Source organism: Lutjanus erythropterus, chromosome 12, assembly GCF_056507025.1.
Source record: "Lutjanus erythropterus isolate fLutEry1 chromosome 12, fLutEry1.hap2, whole genome shotgun sequence".
Taxonomy (NCBI): Eukaryota; Metazoa; Chordata; class Actinopteri; order Lutjaniformes; family Lutjanidae; genus Lutjanus; species Lutjanus erythropterus.
This window is the reverse complement of record NC_139328.1, coordinates 241,661-259,744: the sequence shown is the minus strand read 5'-3', so window position 1 is coordinate 259,744 and position 18,084 is coordinate 241,661. Positions and strand designations below refer to the sequence as shown.

Genomic DNA, 18,084 nt, shown 5'->3' with positions numbered 1-18,084 from the left:
CGGCGTTCACTGGAGGCAAACACAGAGTTTTAGACCACATGATGAAGAGAAAGTCTGCCCCCCAGAGGAACTGGGCAGAACTGACAAAAATGACTGGAAAGTTTTCAGATAATTGTATATGTGTCAGTTTTATATCTTTATATCAGGTTATTGTTTCTACATATTAATCCTGACCTCTGATTTAACCTTTGACCTTATTTGGAAGTTCCTGTATTCTGCCTTTGCAGAGCGAACCAAAAAATATTGGGTCAAACCAAAAAATATTGGGTCAAACCAAAGCAAAAGGCAGAAACTTCCATTTGATCTGATGACTTTAGCTTTAAAAAGCAGAATAATGACAAATATGATCAAATCCTCAGATAATGATGTCAAATGAAATGAATTTTACTGTTATTATTTACATTTATTTACAACATGTTCTGTCACAATCTTGTCAATTGAAAAGTATTTCTCACTTAGTGATCAATCTGGTAGTAATTTTCCCACTAATCAATTACTTGTTTGGTCCATAAAATGTCAGAAAACATTGATCAGTCTTTCTCAAATATGAAACACCATCAAACCTTTTCTGATAAAATATGACACTGACACAGAATTATAGTTTTACCTGCAACCACCAAAAAAATAAAGACGACTGTGGTTTAAGATGATGGAGTGACACTGTTACAATAATCAATAAATCCCTAACTGACATCACCTGTGTTCAGGACTACCTGCTGTGGAACCGCCTGGGGGCGACGCTGGCGAACGGTGACCGCAGTGAGGAGGCGGTGGAGGCGTACACCAGAGCTCTGGAGCTGCAGCCCGGATTCATCCGCTCTAGATACAACCTGGGGATCAGCTGCATCAACCTGGGAGCTCACAGGTAACACTCACCTGTCTGCTCGCAGGTAACACTCACCTGTGTGCTCGCAGGTAACACTCACCTGTCTGCTCACAGGTAACACTCACCTGTGTGCTCGCAGGTAACACTCACCTGTCTGCTCACAGGTAACACTCACCTGTGTGCTCGCAGGTAACACTCACCTGTCTGCTCTCAGGTAACACTCACCTGTCTGCTCGCAGGTAACACTCACCTGTGTGCTCGCAGGTAACACTCACCTGTGTGCTCGCAGGTAACACTCACCTGTCTGCTCGCAGGTAACACTCACCTGTCTGCTCACAGGTAACACTCACCTGTGTGCTCGCAGGTAACACTCACCTGTCTGCTCGCAGGTAACACTCACCTGTGTGCTCACTGTGATGAGCTCTCTCTTAACCCTTTGATGCAGAATAAGGTTCAGGTTCAAAATCAACCTGGAGTTTTTAGTTTTTCTGTCTTTGAAGTTAATTTAGTTGATTTCCTCCGTCAGTATTTGAGGTATCAGTTACATAAACAAGATAAAAAGACATAACAAGACAAAAACAACAAAAAAGACAATAAGACAAAAACTTCATGAAAACAATGAAAGACAGAAAACAGCTGCAGATCCGATTTTCAGTCTAAGAACTATAACTGACAGAACATTTTTGTAACTTTTCTTTAAGGTCAAATTAAATTAGTTGTTTCTCCAGAAGTTCTCCAGGTCACAGCCAGCCTTTACTGTATTATTCAGATTCTGATTCGTGATTTCACAAACCGCAGACTGACACAACGCAACAGTTTGCTGCAGTAAAGTTCTTGAGAAGAACAGAAGCAGAAGTTAAATGAGTCTGGATGAGAAACTGTTTGAGGAGGCTAACAGCCTGAAGAGTCTGTCTGCTCTTCATCCTGTTCTTGGGACGTGTGAGTGTGAGCAGCGCTGCTGTGGCTGTGATGTCACCGTCTGTGTCGCTGCGTGCATGATGACACTGACCGGTCACGCTGAAAACCGTCCGGTTCAGGACTCTGGCTGGTCAGTCGATGCCACAGATACGGGTCTTTACCAAAGGCAGGGACTCGATCAGTGCGAGTCTCTGATCTTCACATCATGAGGACGGTTTAGTGGGTTAAAGGTTCGGACAGTTTGTCATCAAAGGGTTAATGCATCTGTCAGCAGAACAGGACAGTTTGATGTTTGACTCGTGCTCACAGCAGGTCTCGTGTGTCCTGCAGGGAGGCGGTCAGTAACTTCCTGACGGCTCTGAACCAGCAGAGGCGGAGTCAGCGCTGCAGCCACCAGCAGATGTCGGCCAACATCTGGGCCGCCCTGCGGATCGCCATCTCCATGATGGACCGCCCCGAGCTGTTCCAGGCCGCCAACGTCAGGGACCTGGACCTGCTGATGAGGGCCTTCGATGTGGGCGACGTCTGACGGCGGTCGGGGTCTCCTGGGTCAGTCCGCAGGGGTTCAGAGACAGTTTGGTTTGAAACCAAAGAGGCGACAATGGAGAGTCCTTTAACAGCACAACACCCTTTATCCTCCTGTGAGAGCACTGTTTCTAACTGATGATGACATCAGAGACGCCACGTCTGTTCAGCATGACCATGCTGTCCTCACAACGTCCTGAAAGCGTCCTCGGTTCACTTTAAAATTAGGCCTTAAAGCCATTCAGAGTCTGTGAAGTCTTTAACCACGCCCACCAGTGATGTCACAGTGTACTGACTCACCTGAGTACACGTCAGCGTCACTGCAGCACGCTGTGTTAGAGTTTAACCACCAGAGGGCAGCAGAGAGGAGACTTCAGGGCTGTTAAGACTCTTTTCTGATTTCCATCTTTTACATTTGATCATATTTGAGTTTGAAGCTTCTGTTTTCTGTTGAACTCTTCCTCCGTGTTTACTTGTTGTCTCGACTTATTTATATAAAATATATATAATAATGTAATAATAATAATATATATAATAAATAGTCTGATGTTTATTTCCCAACAGCAGAGTGATGAAGTGACAAACAGGGATGCTCAGATCAATCGATCGGCTGCTGATCGCTAACAGCTCATATTCAATGAAAACATGTAAACTGGAGATCAGGATTAACACTTTCCAGTCACCAACAACAGGAAATGATCATAGACACAAAAACCTTCATGGTGCCTCCACATGAACATTAAATGAATCCAAACACACTCATGCAGTATATTTTCACCTCTTTATCTTTCTGTCAGACAGACCTTTCTGACAGGAAACCACCGCTATAGAAGACAAATATCACTCTGTACAAACCAACCAAACTCCTTAGACAAGACTGTGGTGAATCTGAATTTAACCCTTTAAAACACCGACGTCTCACAACAACACAAACACACTGACAGATGGAGGCAGCAGACCAACAGCTCCTGTGTTCTGAGATAAAATCACTGGTTTTATGAATGGAGTTTGGTTGGTTTGTACAGAGTGAGATTTGTCTTCTATAACGGTGGTTTCCTGTCAGAAAGGTCTGTCTGACAGAAAGATAAGGAGGAGAAAATATTCTAAATATAGGGAAAACTTAAATTGATTGATTAAATTAATTAAATAGATTTCAAGAACAGTCACCCCACCATTTTAAACTGTCATGTTACTCATGTTGTTAGCGAGCTAGCGAGCTAGCTAGCTAGCTAGCTAGCAAGCTGTATAGTAATGCATCAGAACTACAAAGTCTTGTTTTGATCTGTTCCTGTTAGTCCTGTTAAAGTTACTGCATTACACTGTTAATACTAACTCAACACTTCCTGTATGCCCTTCAGATTAAAAGTCTAGCATGTCAGTAAACTGAAACCTCGACTCCACAGATTCTGATCAGAGTGAAACCTGCTGTTTGTCACTTCCACTTAAAATGCTCTGAAATCGTTCAAACTCATCTTCTTCTCGTTTGTTTCTGTCTCTTTGTTCCCTTTAAATTTGTGAAGCCATAAAACGTCACTGATGATGATCATGTGACTGATCATGTGACTGTCTGCTCCACACTGTAAAAGTCTCACCTGTCGACGGTTCTGCGGCTGCTCTCAGGTGTTTCGATTCTTCGTCTCTGAACTTGACCGTCTGCTTGATTTATCCTCTGTCTGTGTTCTTTTATTCTGGCGGTCTCTTCCTTCCTGTCGTTGGCTCTCAGGTGAATCTACAGTTTGATCCGACAACAATTCAAACCTGCAGCGGTTTCTCTGCTTCATGCACAAAACACACAAATAGCAAATATATTTATACAGCATCAAATATTAAAGGTCACATTTTAACCTCAGTATCAGAACTATTAATAAATATCTACTGTAATGTACTCCTGTCAGTCCACTTAATCAATATTTAGTCAATACTTTTGACAAACACTTCAGTTTGTTGCAGGAACCAAAGTTAATTTAAAAATCTGAATGTTTGATCTTTCAGTTCTTCGCTCGACGAGCTGCAGCCGAAGGAAACGTCTTCATCACCAAGACGACAAACGCTGCTAAGAAATAAAACGTCACGGCTGCAACGATTCGTTGATTTTTAAATGAATCCCAACCGCTTTGATCTTGGACTCCGATCAATATTCTCTGACATTTCATGAACCAAACAACTGACCGATAAGTAGAAAAATTATTGCCAGATTGATCACTAGTTGAAAAATAGATCCAAATGTGAAAACAGGTGGAGCTCCGCCATGTTTGGATCTATTTTTCAATTGATAAGATTGTAAAAATAATCAATCAATTAATTGATTTACATTATTATTAGCTGCTCCTGACTGTTCATCTAAGAGCTCAAAATGGTGACAAATGTTGACGTCCAAGACGACGTCCTCAAATGTCTCGTTTTGTCCACAACTCAAAGACTTTTTTCAATCTATTGATCGATAATCAAAATAGTTGGGGATTTATTTAATAATCAGTTAATGGTTGCAAATATTTTTTTCTCGTAGCTGAAAATGTTTTTGTTTGAAACTGCAGCCCGTCGGTTCGTCACGTTTAAAACTTTGTTCACGCGTCGCTGCTGAAGAAGCTTCAGTGTTTCACAAACTTTAAATTTCAGTTTTCAGAGGCTCCGAACTGAAATATTTACTGTACATTAACGTAAAGTTTTCCTTCAGGTCATGTGATTGGTTGATCAGTTGATCAGTTGATCAGTTGATCAGTTGGTCGATCAATAAGCACTGACAGATGCTGGCTGTGGATCTTCTGTTGAATCCTTCATATGTTTATTTAACGGCTGTACAGAAATAATCACATGTAAACTGATGATATTTTAGAAATTAAACTGATATAGAACCTGAAGAACTTCTTCATGTGTCGGTTCTTTAGTCCTAAACATGTGGAACAAATCAATCAGCACCACAAAGAACACTATTAGAAATAAAGGTTCTAACTAGAACCAGAGAAGGTTCTACAGATTGTTCCCATAGGAGGATACTTTTTAATTATAAAGGTTCAAGGTCCAAAGGAAGATCCGTTTCAGAGAGTTCTCTATCTCAAACTCAGCATAAAAGGTTAAACCTAGAACCATCTGTGAAAGGTTCCACCCAGAACCTGCATGAAAGGTTCTACAGAGAACCCTTCTATGGTGTAATGATTCCACCCAGAACCCTCTCTGAGGGTTTTATGTAGAACTGTTTTGCATGCTAAGTGTGCTGAAAAGAACTCATACCTGAGGTTCTACCAAGAACCTTTGTATGTTTCAGTTTTCATTTAGAACCCACCTATGGGGTTCTACTGAGAACCTTTTTATATTCCCGTTAAGGGTGTAACGATTCACTCATGCGTCTGATTCATCGGACCAGCGGTAGACAAAGTACTCGACCCCAGTACTTCAGTCAAAGTACAGATACTCCTGGTCAAATATTACTCAACTACAAGTGAAAGTTGCTCAGTCAAAAAATTTACTCGAATTAAAGTACTGGAGTACATGCTTTTAAAAAAACTTAAATATTCAAAAGTACATGTTTCTAAAAAAAAACTTAAGTATTCAAAAGTACAAATTACAAAGTACATTTTCTAATATCAGTACATGCTGTATTGTTTTCACGATGCATTTACTGAACCTTGTAACTCTGTAAACCACCTGATGAAGCTGTGACCTGCTGTAGATCCTCTCTGATACACAAAGTGTGTAGAAACATCTTAAAAACTTCAACAGAGAAACACAATCAGAAACAAAAAATACATTTTCTGATGTAACTGAATTAAAATCACATCATTAAATCAGATTGAAGTCGACTGTAAGGATTTTCTGTTAAAGAACTCAGATTTCTTTCTGTCTTCAGAGGCAGAATAAACTGCATTTTAGAAAAGAAAAAACACCAACAGCTGATTTCAAAGCTGCGCTTAGTGGAAAACTAACAACAACCTTCATAGAAATGTAGCGGAGTGAAAGTCTGAAGTTTACAAAAAAACAAATACTCAAAGTACAGATACTCAAAAAAAGACTTAAGTATAGTGCTCAAGTAAATGTACTTTGTTACTGTCCACCACTGCATATACATGTACAGAAAATATTACACAACACATTCACTGTATCCTGCAAACAGCACCGCACCAGTAACTTTTCATGTTTACTAACATCAAACAAACGTAACACTAAATGTCACTGAGGCTGCAGATTCAGGATCGTTTATATTTTACAGGCAGCCGTTGGTTTCCATTCATTTCAGAACAGTAAGAGAATCAAATGTCCAGATATCACATTTGGCCAAAAGAGGATAAAATGTTACTCAATGTTCTGACTAAGAATCACAGCAGTAGAACGAGTTTGGTTCTGTAGTGTGGAACTGTGAGGTGGCTGCCGTCCTGTTACCTCCAACATCCAGGCTTCTAATTTATTCATTTTATTTTGAAGTAAAATTTCCCCTCAACGCTCAGTTATGTGCAGCTCTGGTTCTGGTCTCCACAGTCCAGGTGGGGGCGCTGTGGAGCGGAGGTTGACTTCAGTCCGCCGGAAGTAGAAGAGGAAGAAGAGGTCACGTGTTTCGTGTTTTCGTCGTGTTTGTGTCTCAGCTGTAGGACCGTCTCGGTCTCTCCTGGTCTCTTTGTCCTGCTCCCTCCCGGACTCAGATGTACCGGACTCCGCTCAGACCTCAGAGGAGTCCCGCTCCGGGTCCTCCGCGGGTCTCCAGGTTCTCCTCCCCGCCCCCCTGTTGGGCGTTCTCCGGGTCCGGGCCTCCTCGATCCCCGTACGGAGGCTCTCCCCGGGCCGGTTCTCCTTTTTCTCCGGGGTCCCCGCTCTATTCGCCGGGTCAAGGTCCGGGTCCGGGTCTTCACAGAGGTTTCAGAGACGGATCCCAGACCGGGTCTCCGTCCAGAGGATCCAGAGGACACATGAGGGGCCGCAGGGGATCCGGCTTCAGGCGGCCTCAGTCTTTCAGTCCCGGATCAGCACAGAACCTCCAGGTACGGAACCAGAAAGACACTGATCCGGTCTCATTATCATAATATTATAACCGAATTATGATTTATCTGAACTTATTGTAACATGACGTCATGATAATATTATTACCTCGTCATAGTTTTGTTAACTCATTATAATATTACAGGGGTCACGTGTTCTGGTTTGGAGAATAAAATGTAATCTGATACAGAAACTAATAACCTGTTAAAATGTAGTCAGTACTTTTAGATTACCTCAGTAAACTGTAACTAATGATCAACTCCATCATCGATTGATTGGTTGGTATTTTCTTCAATAACTGATAAGTAGTTTGGTCCATAAAAGGTACGTCAGTGAGCTCCACCTCTTTTCACATGTTTGAAACTATTTTTCAACTAGTGATCAATCTGGCAATAATTTTTCCACTAATCAATCAGTTGTTTGATCCATAAAATGTCTGAAAATGTTGATCAGAGTCCAACATGACGTCCTCAAATGTCTCATTTTGTCCACAACTCAAAGATCATCAGTTTCCTGTCAGAGAGGAAAAAAAAGAAACCAGCAAATATTCACATTTAAGAAACTGACACCAGAGAATATGAACTTTTTTTAAGTAACTTTTTTGAATGTTGGTTGTTGGTTATTAGTTTGATCAGCTGTAAATAATGTAACCTGGATATTATTTCAATATAAAACATGGTTCAGTCTAAGCTGCTCTATGACTGTGTCCTTCTGTCCTTCTGATAAATGTATTGATTGATTTAAAGATCAAAGAACTGTGGAGTATTTAGTTTGATAATTACAACAATAAGAATCATGAAGTGCTGGTTTCACTCAGTGATGCTGTGAGACTCTGTGTTGACCTGTAGGTGGCAGTAAAGGCTTTAACACAGTCACTGCAGTAGTACAGTAAGTACTCTGTATCAGTAGTACTGGAGTCACTGTGTGTACCAGTAGTAAACAAATGCTTCAACATTATTTTGTCTTTAAATCAATCAATCAATTGATGAATTCAGCACAACAAACTAATCAATCAAAGTGTTATCATAAAACATATCGGGGAGTTGTACTTGCATTACTTTCATGTTGTGATTCAAGGTCAAGTTACTGACTATGATTTTTTACAGGTAGTTAGTAACTTTATCAGATTACATTTTAAAGTGACCTCAGACCCCAAATATGAGAATTTTGAAATCAAATGGAATCAACGGTCGATTTTAGTGTAAATTTAAATAAATATTTCATTAGAAACGTCAGGGGACCAAACCGAACCTCATGGTGGACTGACTTTGGGCCACAGGCCTCAGTTTGAGCAGCTGTGCAGTGATTCAGCAGAACCGTTCTCTAAATGTTCTTTAAGTATCTGGAGGAGGATCTGGACAAAGTTCTGAAGTTGTTTCACCTGAGAGTCGTTCACACCTGGACACACCTGAGGACGGGCGGCGGCTCGACGGCTGTCCAGGTGTGAACGAGTTCAGTTCAGAAAAGCTTTATTGACACAGACATACATTTACATTGAAAAAGTGAGAAACAACAAAGAAAACCAAAGTCCCTGAATGCCTCATCAGTCAGTGATGTGTTCAAGAGCCTGAAACTGTAAAGTTGTGTTCACACAGAGACTGAATAACTGTGTGTGTGTGTGTGTGTGTGTGTGTGTGTGTGTGTGTGTGTGCAGTCAGACTCAGTAGAGAGGTATTTCAGTCCATCGATGCTGCAGGACCCCTGGGCGTCTCTGCAGCCCGTGGCAGCTGCAGACAGACAGACGACGGCGTCCTGACGGGACAGACAGGAGACATCCAGACAACAGCAAACAGACTGATGAGCAGTACAGAGCGTTCTGAGCGCGCTCAGTCACCAGCACTCTGTTTGTGGGCAGCTTGATGACTTCAGGGATCAAACTGTTTGATGTTTTTAATCCAACATTTTTACCAGTTTTTAGATTCTTCAAGTGTTTTATTCACAAACTTTTTGTAAGGAAAAAAAGTTGAGTTGATTTTACAAAATAAAAAAAAATTGTTCTTTAATCTCATAAATCTTATTTTGAAAAGGAGGAAGAGCTCAACTGTTTCCATGGCAACACACTGAAAGCAAAGCACAGAAGAAGAAAAGAAAGTTTTACAAATAATGAGTCGGTTAAATTCTTCTTAAGCAGGTTTGAACAGACGAGGAAATGAAAGTGAACAGTGACATCACAGGTTTTAATTTAGTCTGTGACATCAACAAACATGAATCTGTTTGTTTACAGGATCTTAGCTTGTGTTCTCAGGAGAACCAATCAAACTGCTGCTGGTTCATTCACTTTAATAATAATGTTAATGTTTGAAGATAAAGGGTTTTAATATTTACAGGGACAGTTTGTCCTCCTCGCTGTTTGTCCGTGTCCAGATCTCAGCAGGACAGATGACTCGCGTCTCTCCAGTTTTATGGAACCACATGACTCTCAGCTTGTGGAGCTCAAAGAGACAAAAGTACTTTTGAAAGTCAACAGCAGCGTTTCTTTTTCCAGAAATCCTGACCTGCAGTAGAATCTGTCAGACATGAAACTTTTTCCTGTGGATTATCTTCAATAACCAGAAGCCTCGTTTATAAAACTGTGCGTTGGATTCACCTTAAAAGAAAATATTCAGGTTTATAAAACAAGGCGTAGACACGTCCTACGCACGTTTTCCTTTATAAATCACAGCCAACGTAAAATGTGGCGCACCTGTTGCAGATGTCAAATGAATATTCATTAAGACTGAGTGCAGGAGGACGATCGTGGCGAACACAGGATGTTTTTGTTGCGGAGGTTGAGACAAGGAAAGTTTGCTATTTGATGGACACACTGGACATTTCAGATGCTAAAAGGTGTCAGAGTGGCAGCTGCTGCCTCACACACACATCACTCACAGAGACCAAGTAAAAACCAGAATCCCACCAGAGCAGAGGACCGTTAAGGACAGACGGGGACACAGAGTCAGTCAGTAGCCTGTTTAATGTGTATTCTCTTGAGTTGAAAGTAAATCAAATGCACCAACACGTTAATGTACAAAAATAATCAGGTTAACGTTCTGTTTCTTTGTGCTGCAGCTGCACGTCTTCAGTCTGCACATTTAAACTCAGACTAAACAAACTGAAAGACGTTAAAAATAAACGGAAAACAAAACGCTGTATATCTGCTCAACTGGATCACTGAAAACAGCTTCGCTACAAAATCATCAATCATGAACGTCGCTGACTTCCAGTGTTTGAAAAAGGACGATCCAAAGTATTGGAATGTGCACCCTTTATATATAATACACACACACACACACATATATATATATATGTGTGTGTGTATAAAAATCACGACGGTGGTGGTGAAAATGCCTACACACATTTCAAACCCGTTTCCGCAGTCCTTTATAAACGAGGCCCCAGATCAGGATTTCTACAAAGACACGCTGGTTTTGACTTTTTCAGATTTATTCTTTGTGTGTCTTCATGTAGTTTCATTATTTTGGACAGAAGTCAGGTGATTTCTCCAAAACTCTGCAGCTGCTGCATGAAGGACAAACAGAGGAGAGGAGAAATATGGAGTTTTGATTTGGGGGTGATACCTCTGTTATCTGTGAGGCTGCAAAAGCCACTTTAAGAGAATCAATTATTTTCAAAAAAAATGAAAAGTTGAGGTAAAGATAACTTTTAAAAAAAAGAGATAACCTGAACATATCAGGACAATGAAGAGTCTCAACATAACATTCAACTATTAAAACTGACTGAAACCTCTCAAAACATATTTAACACATTTTAAAGACCTAAAATTGAGATTATTGTATTTTAGACTTTGAAAGAACCTGCAGAAATGCCACATTGTTCTCTAGATCATAAACATCGGCACCATATGAGACAGGTGGATATAAAGGTGTATTTCTCATCTGATTTACATGAGTTCTATTTAAATACATGGAGTCAGTCAGAAAACAAAACTCTTCTTCATCCACGCAGATCAGAAACCTGTGAATATGATCCTACAGAAAAAAAAGTTATTGATTAAAGGTCAGGGCTGCAATGATTCACAAGTTTTTTTCTACTGATCAATTATTTGATCCTGTCACAATCTTCGGGTCCAAACGTGGAGTGTGCTGCACATGTTTGGACCCGTTTCTCCTGTAAGTTAATTTCTTTATTGATTAATCAGATTTTCTCCATAATCAATTTGTAGTTTTGTCCACAACTCAAAGATATTCAGTTTACTGTCAGAGAGAAGTAAAAACAATGTTCACATTTAAGAAGCTGAAATCAGAGAATTTTAAGCTTTTTTAATTAAAAATGACACAAAACGATTAATCGATAATCGCTGCAGCTCTATGAAAGAGAAAATAAAGTGTCACAGTTTTCAGCTGAACTCTTTTGAACCCTTGATCTGGTCTGAACAGCAGCCGTCTGTCTGTGTCCTGCAGCTGGACTTCAGGGTTTAGTAACCCCGTGTCTCTTATCAGAAGTCAGTAATCAATAATCAGGCTGCGGAGGAATGTACACATTAAAGTTGGTCCTTCCTGAAGTGGCCCCGCTGCGGCTCCTCAGTGGCCCCTGAACACCAGCAGGCCCTGTGCTGAAAGCAGTTTGAGTCCCGGTGGCCCCGCGGCAGCTCGGTGAGATGTGTGTCCGCTCTGTGACACTCAGTCCCGGTCAGATGGGCATTGTTTTCCCGGCCACGGTCCTTTTGATGGCGGACGCCGCCATGCCGCCCATGAAGCGGATCCCGGCGCTGCCGCCCGGCAGCAGCGACACGACGGAGCCGATGATCACGGCGACCTGCAGGGCGGCTCCCAGCGCCGTCAGCGCGGTGCTGTGGAGGCTCAGCGCCGCGTACAGAGTCCCTCCCAGGGCGAACAGGTAGGCAGCGGCTCCGGGTGAGGTGGGCAGACCGGCGGCCAGTCTGCTTGGGCCGCGCAGCACCGCGACCGCTGCGATGGCGAACAGCGACCCGAGCGACCAGAGCAGTGCGAACTTCCGGGCGTAAAGCAGCAGAAGCGGGGCGTAGAGCGCCGACAGGCCGAAACACAGCGCGGAGAAGAAGCCGAACAGGCCGCAGAGCAGCAGCCGCTGCCGGCGGCTCACCCCCGGCAGGCACGGGTCCGGCTCCGCGCTCCAGGGCCACGAGAAGCCGCTGCTCCCACCGGAGCTCTGTCCAGAGCCTGGCCACGGGCTCGACCAGCGGCCGAACCAGCTCCCGGAGACCGGCTCCGGGTCGTCCAGGTCCACCGCGATACTGGAGCTGGACTGGGAGACCGTCTTCGCTCCTGCTTTGGACTGCGACAGATAATCCTGGAGCTGCCGGTTCAGATCTGCCATGACGGAGGAAGCTAAGTGTAACTAACTGTTAGCAGGAGGCGGGGCTTCGTCTTCTTCTTCGCTCTGTCCGGCTGCTGTCTGCTGCCCCCCACAGGACAGAAGAAGAATCACATGTGCTCATATTCAGCCTGCTGCAGCAACTGTCACACAAAAACACAATGCGACACGTTTTATTGTCAGTATCAGAGCTGTAAAAACAATTAATACATTACTGAATCGACTGTGAAATTAATTGTCAACTATTTTGATATTCGATGAATCTTTCTGAGTCTTTTAAAGTCTAAATTCTCTGATTTGAGCTTCTTCTGGTTTCTAACCCAGTACATGGGGGCGCACGCTCCACCAGCTGCACCACAGTTAGGGAACAATAGTCTGTAAGCAGACGGAAGAGAAGAGAAAAAGGGGAAGAAGGATGAAAAAAGAAAAATCAGGAGAAAAAGAGGAAAAAAGAGAAAAGATAATTCCAATATGATTTTTGTTTTTGACGTATCCTTCAGCCCTTCCCATTATGATCGTTGTTTTTCTCAACATAATACTGCATTGTAGGGTCAAAGTTTGAATGTTAGTATGAGTCATACAGATGGGCTTAATTTCTTTCAAATAAAAATGTACATTTACTTATATTACCAAAGCAGTCTAGGAAATTAACAACAGATGATTAGCGATAAATACTGTATATGATAATACTAAAATATCTCAGTCAATATAATACAGGCATTGCATACTAAATTACATCTCGAGAAAGTGATACACATCATGATCTTGGGCAAATAAATAATAAATTAAATGAACGTATAACAAGTTTAATACATGAGACGTTTGTGAAAAATGCCAGGAAGAGGGCGTGTCTTTGTTAAATCGTATTACAAATACTGTAGCTGGTACTGACAGCGTTACTGTAACGGTACAGTTACTGTACAGACAGTTACATCCTCACGTTCTTCGTCAGCAAAATGAACCACCAATAAAGATGGCAGGAAAACAGATCAGTTAGTTAAATCAACATTTGACGTTAAATACACGAGATTTGCTGTAAACAGTAGGTGTACACAAAACGCTGACAGGAAATCCTCATGTTCGTAAGGAAAGTGAAGCACGCCGCAATCTTGGGCAAATAAATAAGAAATTAAATGCACGTTTGGCGAGTTTAATACGTGAGCCATTCTGGCAATAAGTTACATGAGAAGTGTAAATAATTTTAGATTTTTTTTACCGTGGATAATGCCAGGAGGGTCAGTGAACGTTTACCAAGCTTAGCTTCATACATGAGACGCTCAGTCAGTTACAGACAGCAGGTTGACAGGAAGAGACGTCTCGATGTTCTCGGCTGACAGACGTAGAAGAGGCTGTGAAGTTCTTCTTTATCTGTCAATAAAACATCCAACAGAACTTTATGTTAGATCCAGCTAGCTGTTTATTCTTGTAACCACGCTGGATCATTGTCATGTACTCTTCACTTCCTGTAACACACTTTTTGTCTGTGTCTTACTGATGTTATACTGCCACCTGTGGGCGACACCTTTGTTAGCACTTATCATGACACCCCCTTCCAAACAGGTGAGTATAACATGAATCACACCTCTTTAAGTCCTGTTAACATTCACATGTCACAAATAGTGCAACAAAATACATTTCTTAGCACTAAGCTTTTCTCTGTAACCAAATAAAATATATTCTAGCTTTTATATGTATTTCCAAATGACATAAATCTCCTTTGTCAGACCAAATGAGATGCAAACACTGAAATACTGTATAGCTCTTCACTCGACTGTAACAGTTAATAACACATTATAACATATGAAACTCAGCACAAGTATTCACTTTTTTTTAAACTGTTAAATGTCAACACCTTCTGTCACAGTTTATCAGTTGAACGAGTCAGCCTTGTTCTACGAGACCAGGACCTGGTAGACCTGAGTGTCAGTCAGTGGGGCAGGTGAAGGTCACTGTGGTCCATCCCTGGTCTAACACCTGTCTCTGTTTGATTCTCAGTGTCCTGAGTCTTTAACAGACTCCTCCCATTCCTCCTCAACACTTGTCCATTCTCTGTCCTAATGACAAAGGACCTGGTCCCACTTCACTGAGGACTGTTGCTTTTCTGTCCCACAGCTCAGGACCTTCAATCCTCACAACATCCTTTTCCTGCAGAGGTTCCAGATTCCTTGCCGTTTTGTCATAGTTCTTTTTCTGTCTGTGTTTCAGCTTCATCCTTTTGTCAGTCGTCTTGTTGTTGTTTTTGTTGTCGTTGTTTGTTGGACTGTGTGGGACTGTGGAGCGCAGCTGGTGACACATGAGCAGCTCAGCAGGGGACGCTGCACAGCAAAGCCAGGTAAGGCTCAGCTTTACTCCCTCTTGCCTTTTTTAACAGTCTCTTTACAATTTGGACCCCATTTTCTGCCTGTCCATTAGCCTGCAGATACAAGAGACTAGAGGTGACATGTTTAAAATATTGTTTTGCAAACTCATGAAATTCACTACAGTCATATTGTGGACCGTTGTCACTGACTACACGTTGTGTAATTCCATGTCTGGAGAAAAACCCTCGTGTGTGTGAGGACAGACTGCTGGTGTACTGGAAAGCTGTGTTCCCTCTGGGTCGTTAGAATAATCGTCAGTCACTAGAAGATAGTCTTTGCCATGCAGATGAAATAAATCAGTGCCTACTTTTTGCCAGGGTGCAGTGTGTGTGTCTGCTATAAGCATCTGCTCCTGTGTTTGTAGTGATGTTTGAGACATGTTTGACATTTCTGTATCATCTCCTCTGTCATTGTTGATGCCCGGCCAATAAACTGCTTCTCTTGCTCTCCTTTTACATTTCTCCACACCAAGATGTCCCTCATGGATGCGCTGAAGCATGTCTTGGTTCATGGATTGTGGGATGACAATCCTGTCTTGTCTCAGCAGCGGTCCATTAGCCACACACAAATCTGCACGCACAGGGTCGAACCCTGGCCAGACTCCTTTTGACCATCCATTTTGGATATGGTGGGTCACTTTCTGCAGCAGTGGATCTTTCGCCATCTCCTCCACAATTTGCTGCAACACGACATCTGATGCTGGGAGAGAAGCCGTCACCGTGTTTACGTGTGTTTCCACATCATCCGTCACAGGGCTGACCAGCACGTCACTGCTCCATGCTGGTGCTCGTGACAAAGCGTCTGCCAGTACAACGTGTTTTCCTGGTGTGTAAATGAGGTCAAAGACGTAATGCTGTAACGCCATCGTCATGCGTTGAATTCTGGGTGACATGTCATTCAGGTTCTTTTTTCTGATTGATATGAGCGGTTTGTGTTCGGTCTCGGCTGTAAAGGTTGGCATAACTGTGAAACTTTCCACACCCAAACACTAAGCCCAAAGTCTCTTTTTCAATTTGAGCATAGCGTTGCTCGGTTTCTGTCATTGATCTAGTCATTGATCTGCTACAGGCTGCCATTTGTCTTCATGCGTTTGGAGCAGTGCAGCTCCCAGCCATCTTCTGAGGCATCGGTGGGGATCTTTGTCGGTTCTGATGTCGGTTCTGATGGCTCAGTGGTCACAGTTTCCTTTCATTTTGTCCACTCTTTCTCATGTCGCTCAGTCCACTCAAACACTGTGTTGTGCTGTAGAGGCTCTCTGAGGCCTGCTGTCTTGGCGGTAAGATAAGGAATGAACTTATCCACGAAGTTGATCATTCCCATGGCTCGCAAGACACCTTTTTTGTCAGTAGGGGCGGGCATGTCCAATATGGCTTGCACTTTTGACTGATCAGGTCCCACCCCTTCACTTGTGACCTTGTCTCCCAAGAAGGTCATCTCCGTGACACCAAAGAGACACACACTTTTTTAGGCTTCTCTGTCAGTGCCTTGAAATCTTGATCAAATTAGCTTTGGCCCGTTTGGCATCTTCATCATATGACACCATGTTTATGAAAAAATGAAAAATGTTTCACTCAGATCCTCACTGTCCTCTGTGTCTTCCTGCTCTGTGTGCACACTCTGTCCCTTCTTCTTTGAGAGACACATTCTGGCATAATGGTTTTGTCCCTTGCATTTTGCACATATGCAGGACATTGTCTTGGTCTGTGTTTCTCACCACGTCTCTTGCAAGTGAACATCTCTTTATCGTTGGTTTTATTCCAGATGTCATTGCTTTTAAATTTGCTCCGTTGCTTTCCTTTCACTGACACGGCGTTGACTGCCTCGTTCTCTTGGTACGCCGTTCCTTGCGCAGGCTCTCTGAACGTCAGTACCTGTCGCTGTGCAAGCTCACCAGCATGACATATTTTTATATCCACTGTCCAACATGAGGTCTGTCTCCCTCAATAGTTTCTCCCAGAGCTTCTCATTAGTCCCAAAAACTATTTGATCTCTTATCATGGAGTCTCTGAGATCGCCAAAATTACAGGACTGGGCTTTAACCTTGAGGTCGGTGAGAAAATCATCAAATGACTCACCCTGGTGATGTAAGCGTGAGAGAAACACGTACCTCGCGTTTCATTTTTCTTTGAGAGGCAGTGCTCATCAAATTTCTTCAAGACCTCGTCAGACTTGCCTCTGTCGTCAGGTTGAGCAAACACGAAAGTGTTGAAGACTTCTATTGCTTCTGGGCGGCGACGGTGAGCAGCCTGGCTATTTTTCTTTCCTCTGCTCGTTGATCCACTCCGACTGCCGCAGTATAATGCAGGTAATCTTGTTTGAAAGTCCTCCAACTTGCATCTACGTTTCCAGTCAGTTTTAACAGAGCTGGTGGTTTTACTGCATCCATTGCTTCTCTTTCTTGACCCAACTCCTGGTACCATGTAAAGTTCTTGTTTATCTGTCAATAAAACATCCAATAGAACTTTATGCTAGCTGCGCTGTGTCTTACTGATGTTATACTGCCACCTATGGGCGACACCTTTGTTAGCACTTATCATTACAAAGGCTGTGGGCGAATATCAGTTAAATCAACATTTTATAAGTTAAACACACGAGATTTGCTTGTGATAAACAGCATGAGACATGAAAAACTTTGAATGAACTTACCGTGACAGATGCCGGCGAAGACATTTTTTCTGCCAGCTCCGACTTAGCAACAGTACACCGAACAGTGACTGTGATTGGTGGAAGCAGCAGGGGGAGAGCGAAGCGTTTGGATTGGTAAGAAGTGGACAGGAGGTTTCTTTTGATTGGAAAGAAATGGAGAACATGAAGCGGTCCAACACGCTTTAGGTGGCGCCATAGTGGGACCCCATACTTTAGTACTTTTAAAAGCAAGTACTGTAGTACTTTAAGTTGAGTAAAATTTTGACAGAGCAACTTTCACTTGTAGTTGAGTAATATTTGACCAGGAGTATCTTTACTTTGGCAATGATTTTTCCAGTCATTAACAGTGGTGGACAAAGTACTCAACCCCAGTATTCATGTCAGATTGATCACTGCCCTGAAAACACTACATTCAAATTTCAGCACGTTTAAACAGTTTCCGTCTCTGTGTTTGACTTCTGGACTCCTATAGAGCAGCGACACACGATCGTCCACACAGAAAGCTTTGTAGATCTTCAGGACGCTGTGTCTCTCGCTGCATCTCTTCCTTGT

General features: G+C 42.5%; 3 protein-coding genes across 5 annotated transcripts in view; 2 read left to right on the top strand and 1 right to left on the bottom strand.

Moving 5' to 3' along the window:
• pex5lb (peroxisomal biogenesis factor 5-like b) overlaps nucleotides 1-2,792 on the top strand; it is a 212,914-nt gene extending 210,122 nt beyond the window's left edge. For all 3 annotated transcript variants that reach the window (XM_084732574.1, XM_084732573.1, XM_084732575.1), the window contains 2 exons: nucleotides 708-865; nucleotides 2,075-2,792. In XM_084732574.1, coding sequence (XP_084588700.1) covers nucleotides 708-865; nucleotides 2,075-2,273 — 357 coding nt within the window. In that variant the 3' untranslated portion in view covers nucleotides 2,274-2,792. The remainder of the gene's footprint in view (nucleotides 1-707; nucleotides 866-2,074) is intronic.
• A 3,968-nt stretch (nucleotides 2,793-6,760) lies between these two features.
• On the top strand, nucleotides 6,761-9,019 carry mplkip (M-phase specific PLK1 interacting protein). The gene is made up of 2 exons (XM_084732422.1): nucleotides 6,761-7,236; nucleotides 8,889-9,019. The coding sequence occupies exons 1-2, from the start codon at nucleotides 6,901-6,903 to the stop codon at nucleotides 8,988-8,990; spliced, it is 438 nt and encodes a 145-aa protein (XP_084588548.1). The 5' UTR covers nucleotides 6,761-6,900; the 3' UTR covers nucleotides 8,991-9,019.
• A 2,459-nt stretch (nucleotides 9,020-11,478) lies between these two features.
• sft2d3 (SFT2 domain containing 3) lies at nucleotides 11,479-12,778 on the bottom strand. The gene has a single exon (XM_084732232.1). The coding sequence runs from the start codon at nucleotides 12,527-12,529 to the stop codon at nucleotides 11,864-11,866; it is 666 nt and encodes a 221-aa protein (XP_084588358.1). The 5' UTR covers nucleotides 12,530-12,778; the 3' UTR covers nucleotides 11,479-11,863.
• Nucleotides 12,779-18,084: the final 5,306 nt, after the last annotated feature.

Excerpts from the sequence above, each read along its gene's own strand:
- mplkip (XM_084732422.1), top strand. The coding sequence starts at position 6,901 with ATGTACCGGACTCCGCTCAGACCTCAGAGGAGTCCCGCTCCGGGTCCT. Across the intron at positions 7,237-8,888 it reads GATCAGCACAGAACCTCCAG|TCAGACTCAGTAGAGAGGTA; the intron begins GTACGGAACCAG and ends GTGTGTGTGCAG.
- sft2d3 (XM_084732232.1), bottom strand. The coding sequence starts at position 12,529 with ATGGCAGATCTGAACCGGCAGCTCCAGGATTATCTGTCGCAGTCCAAA.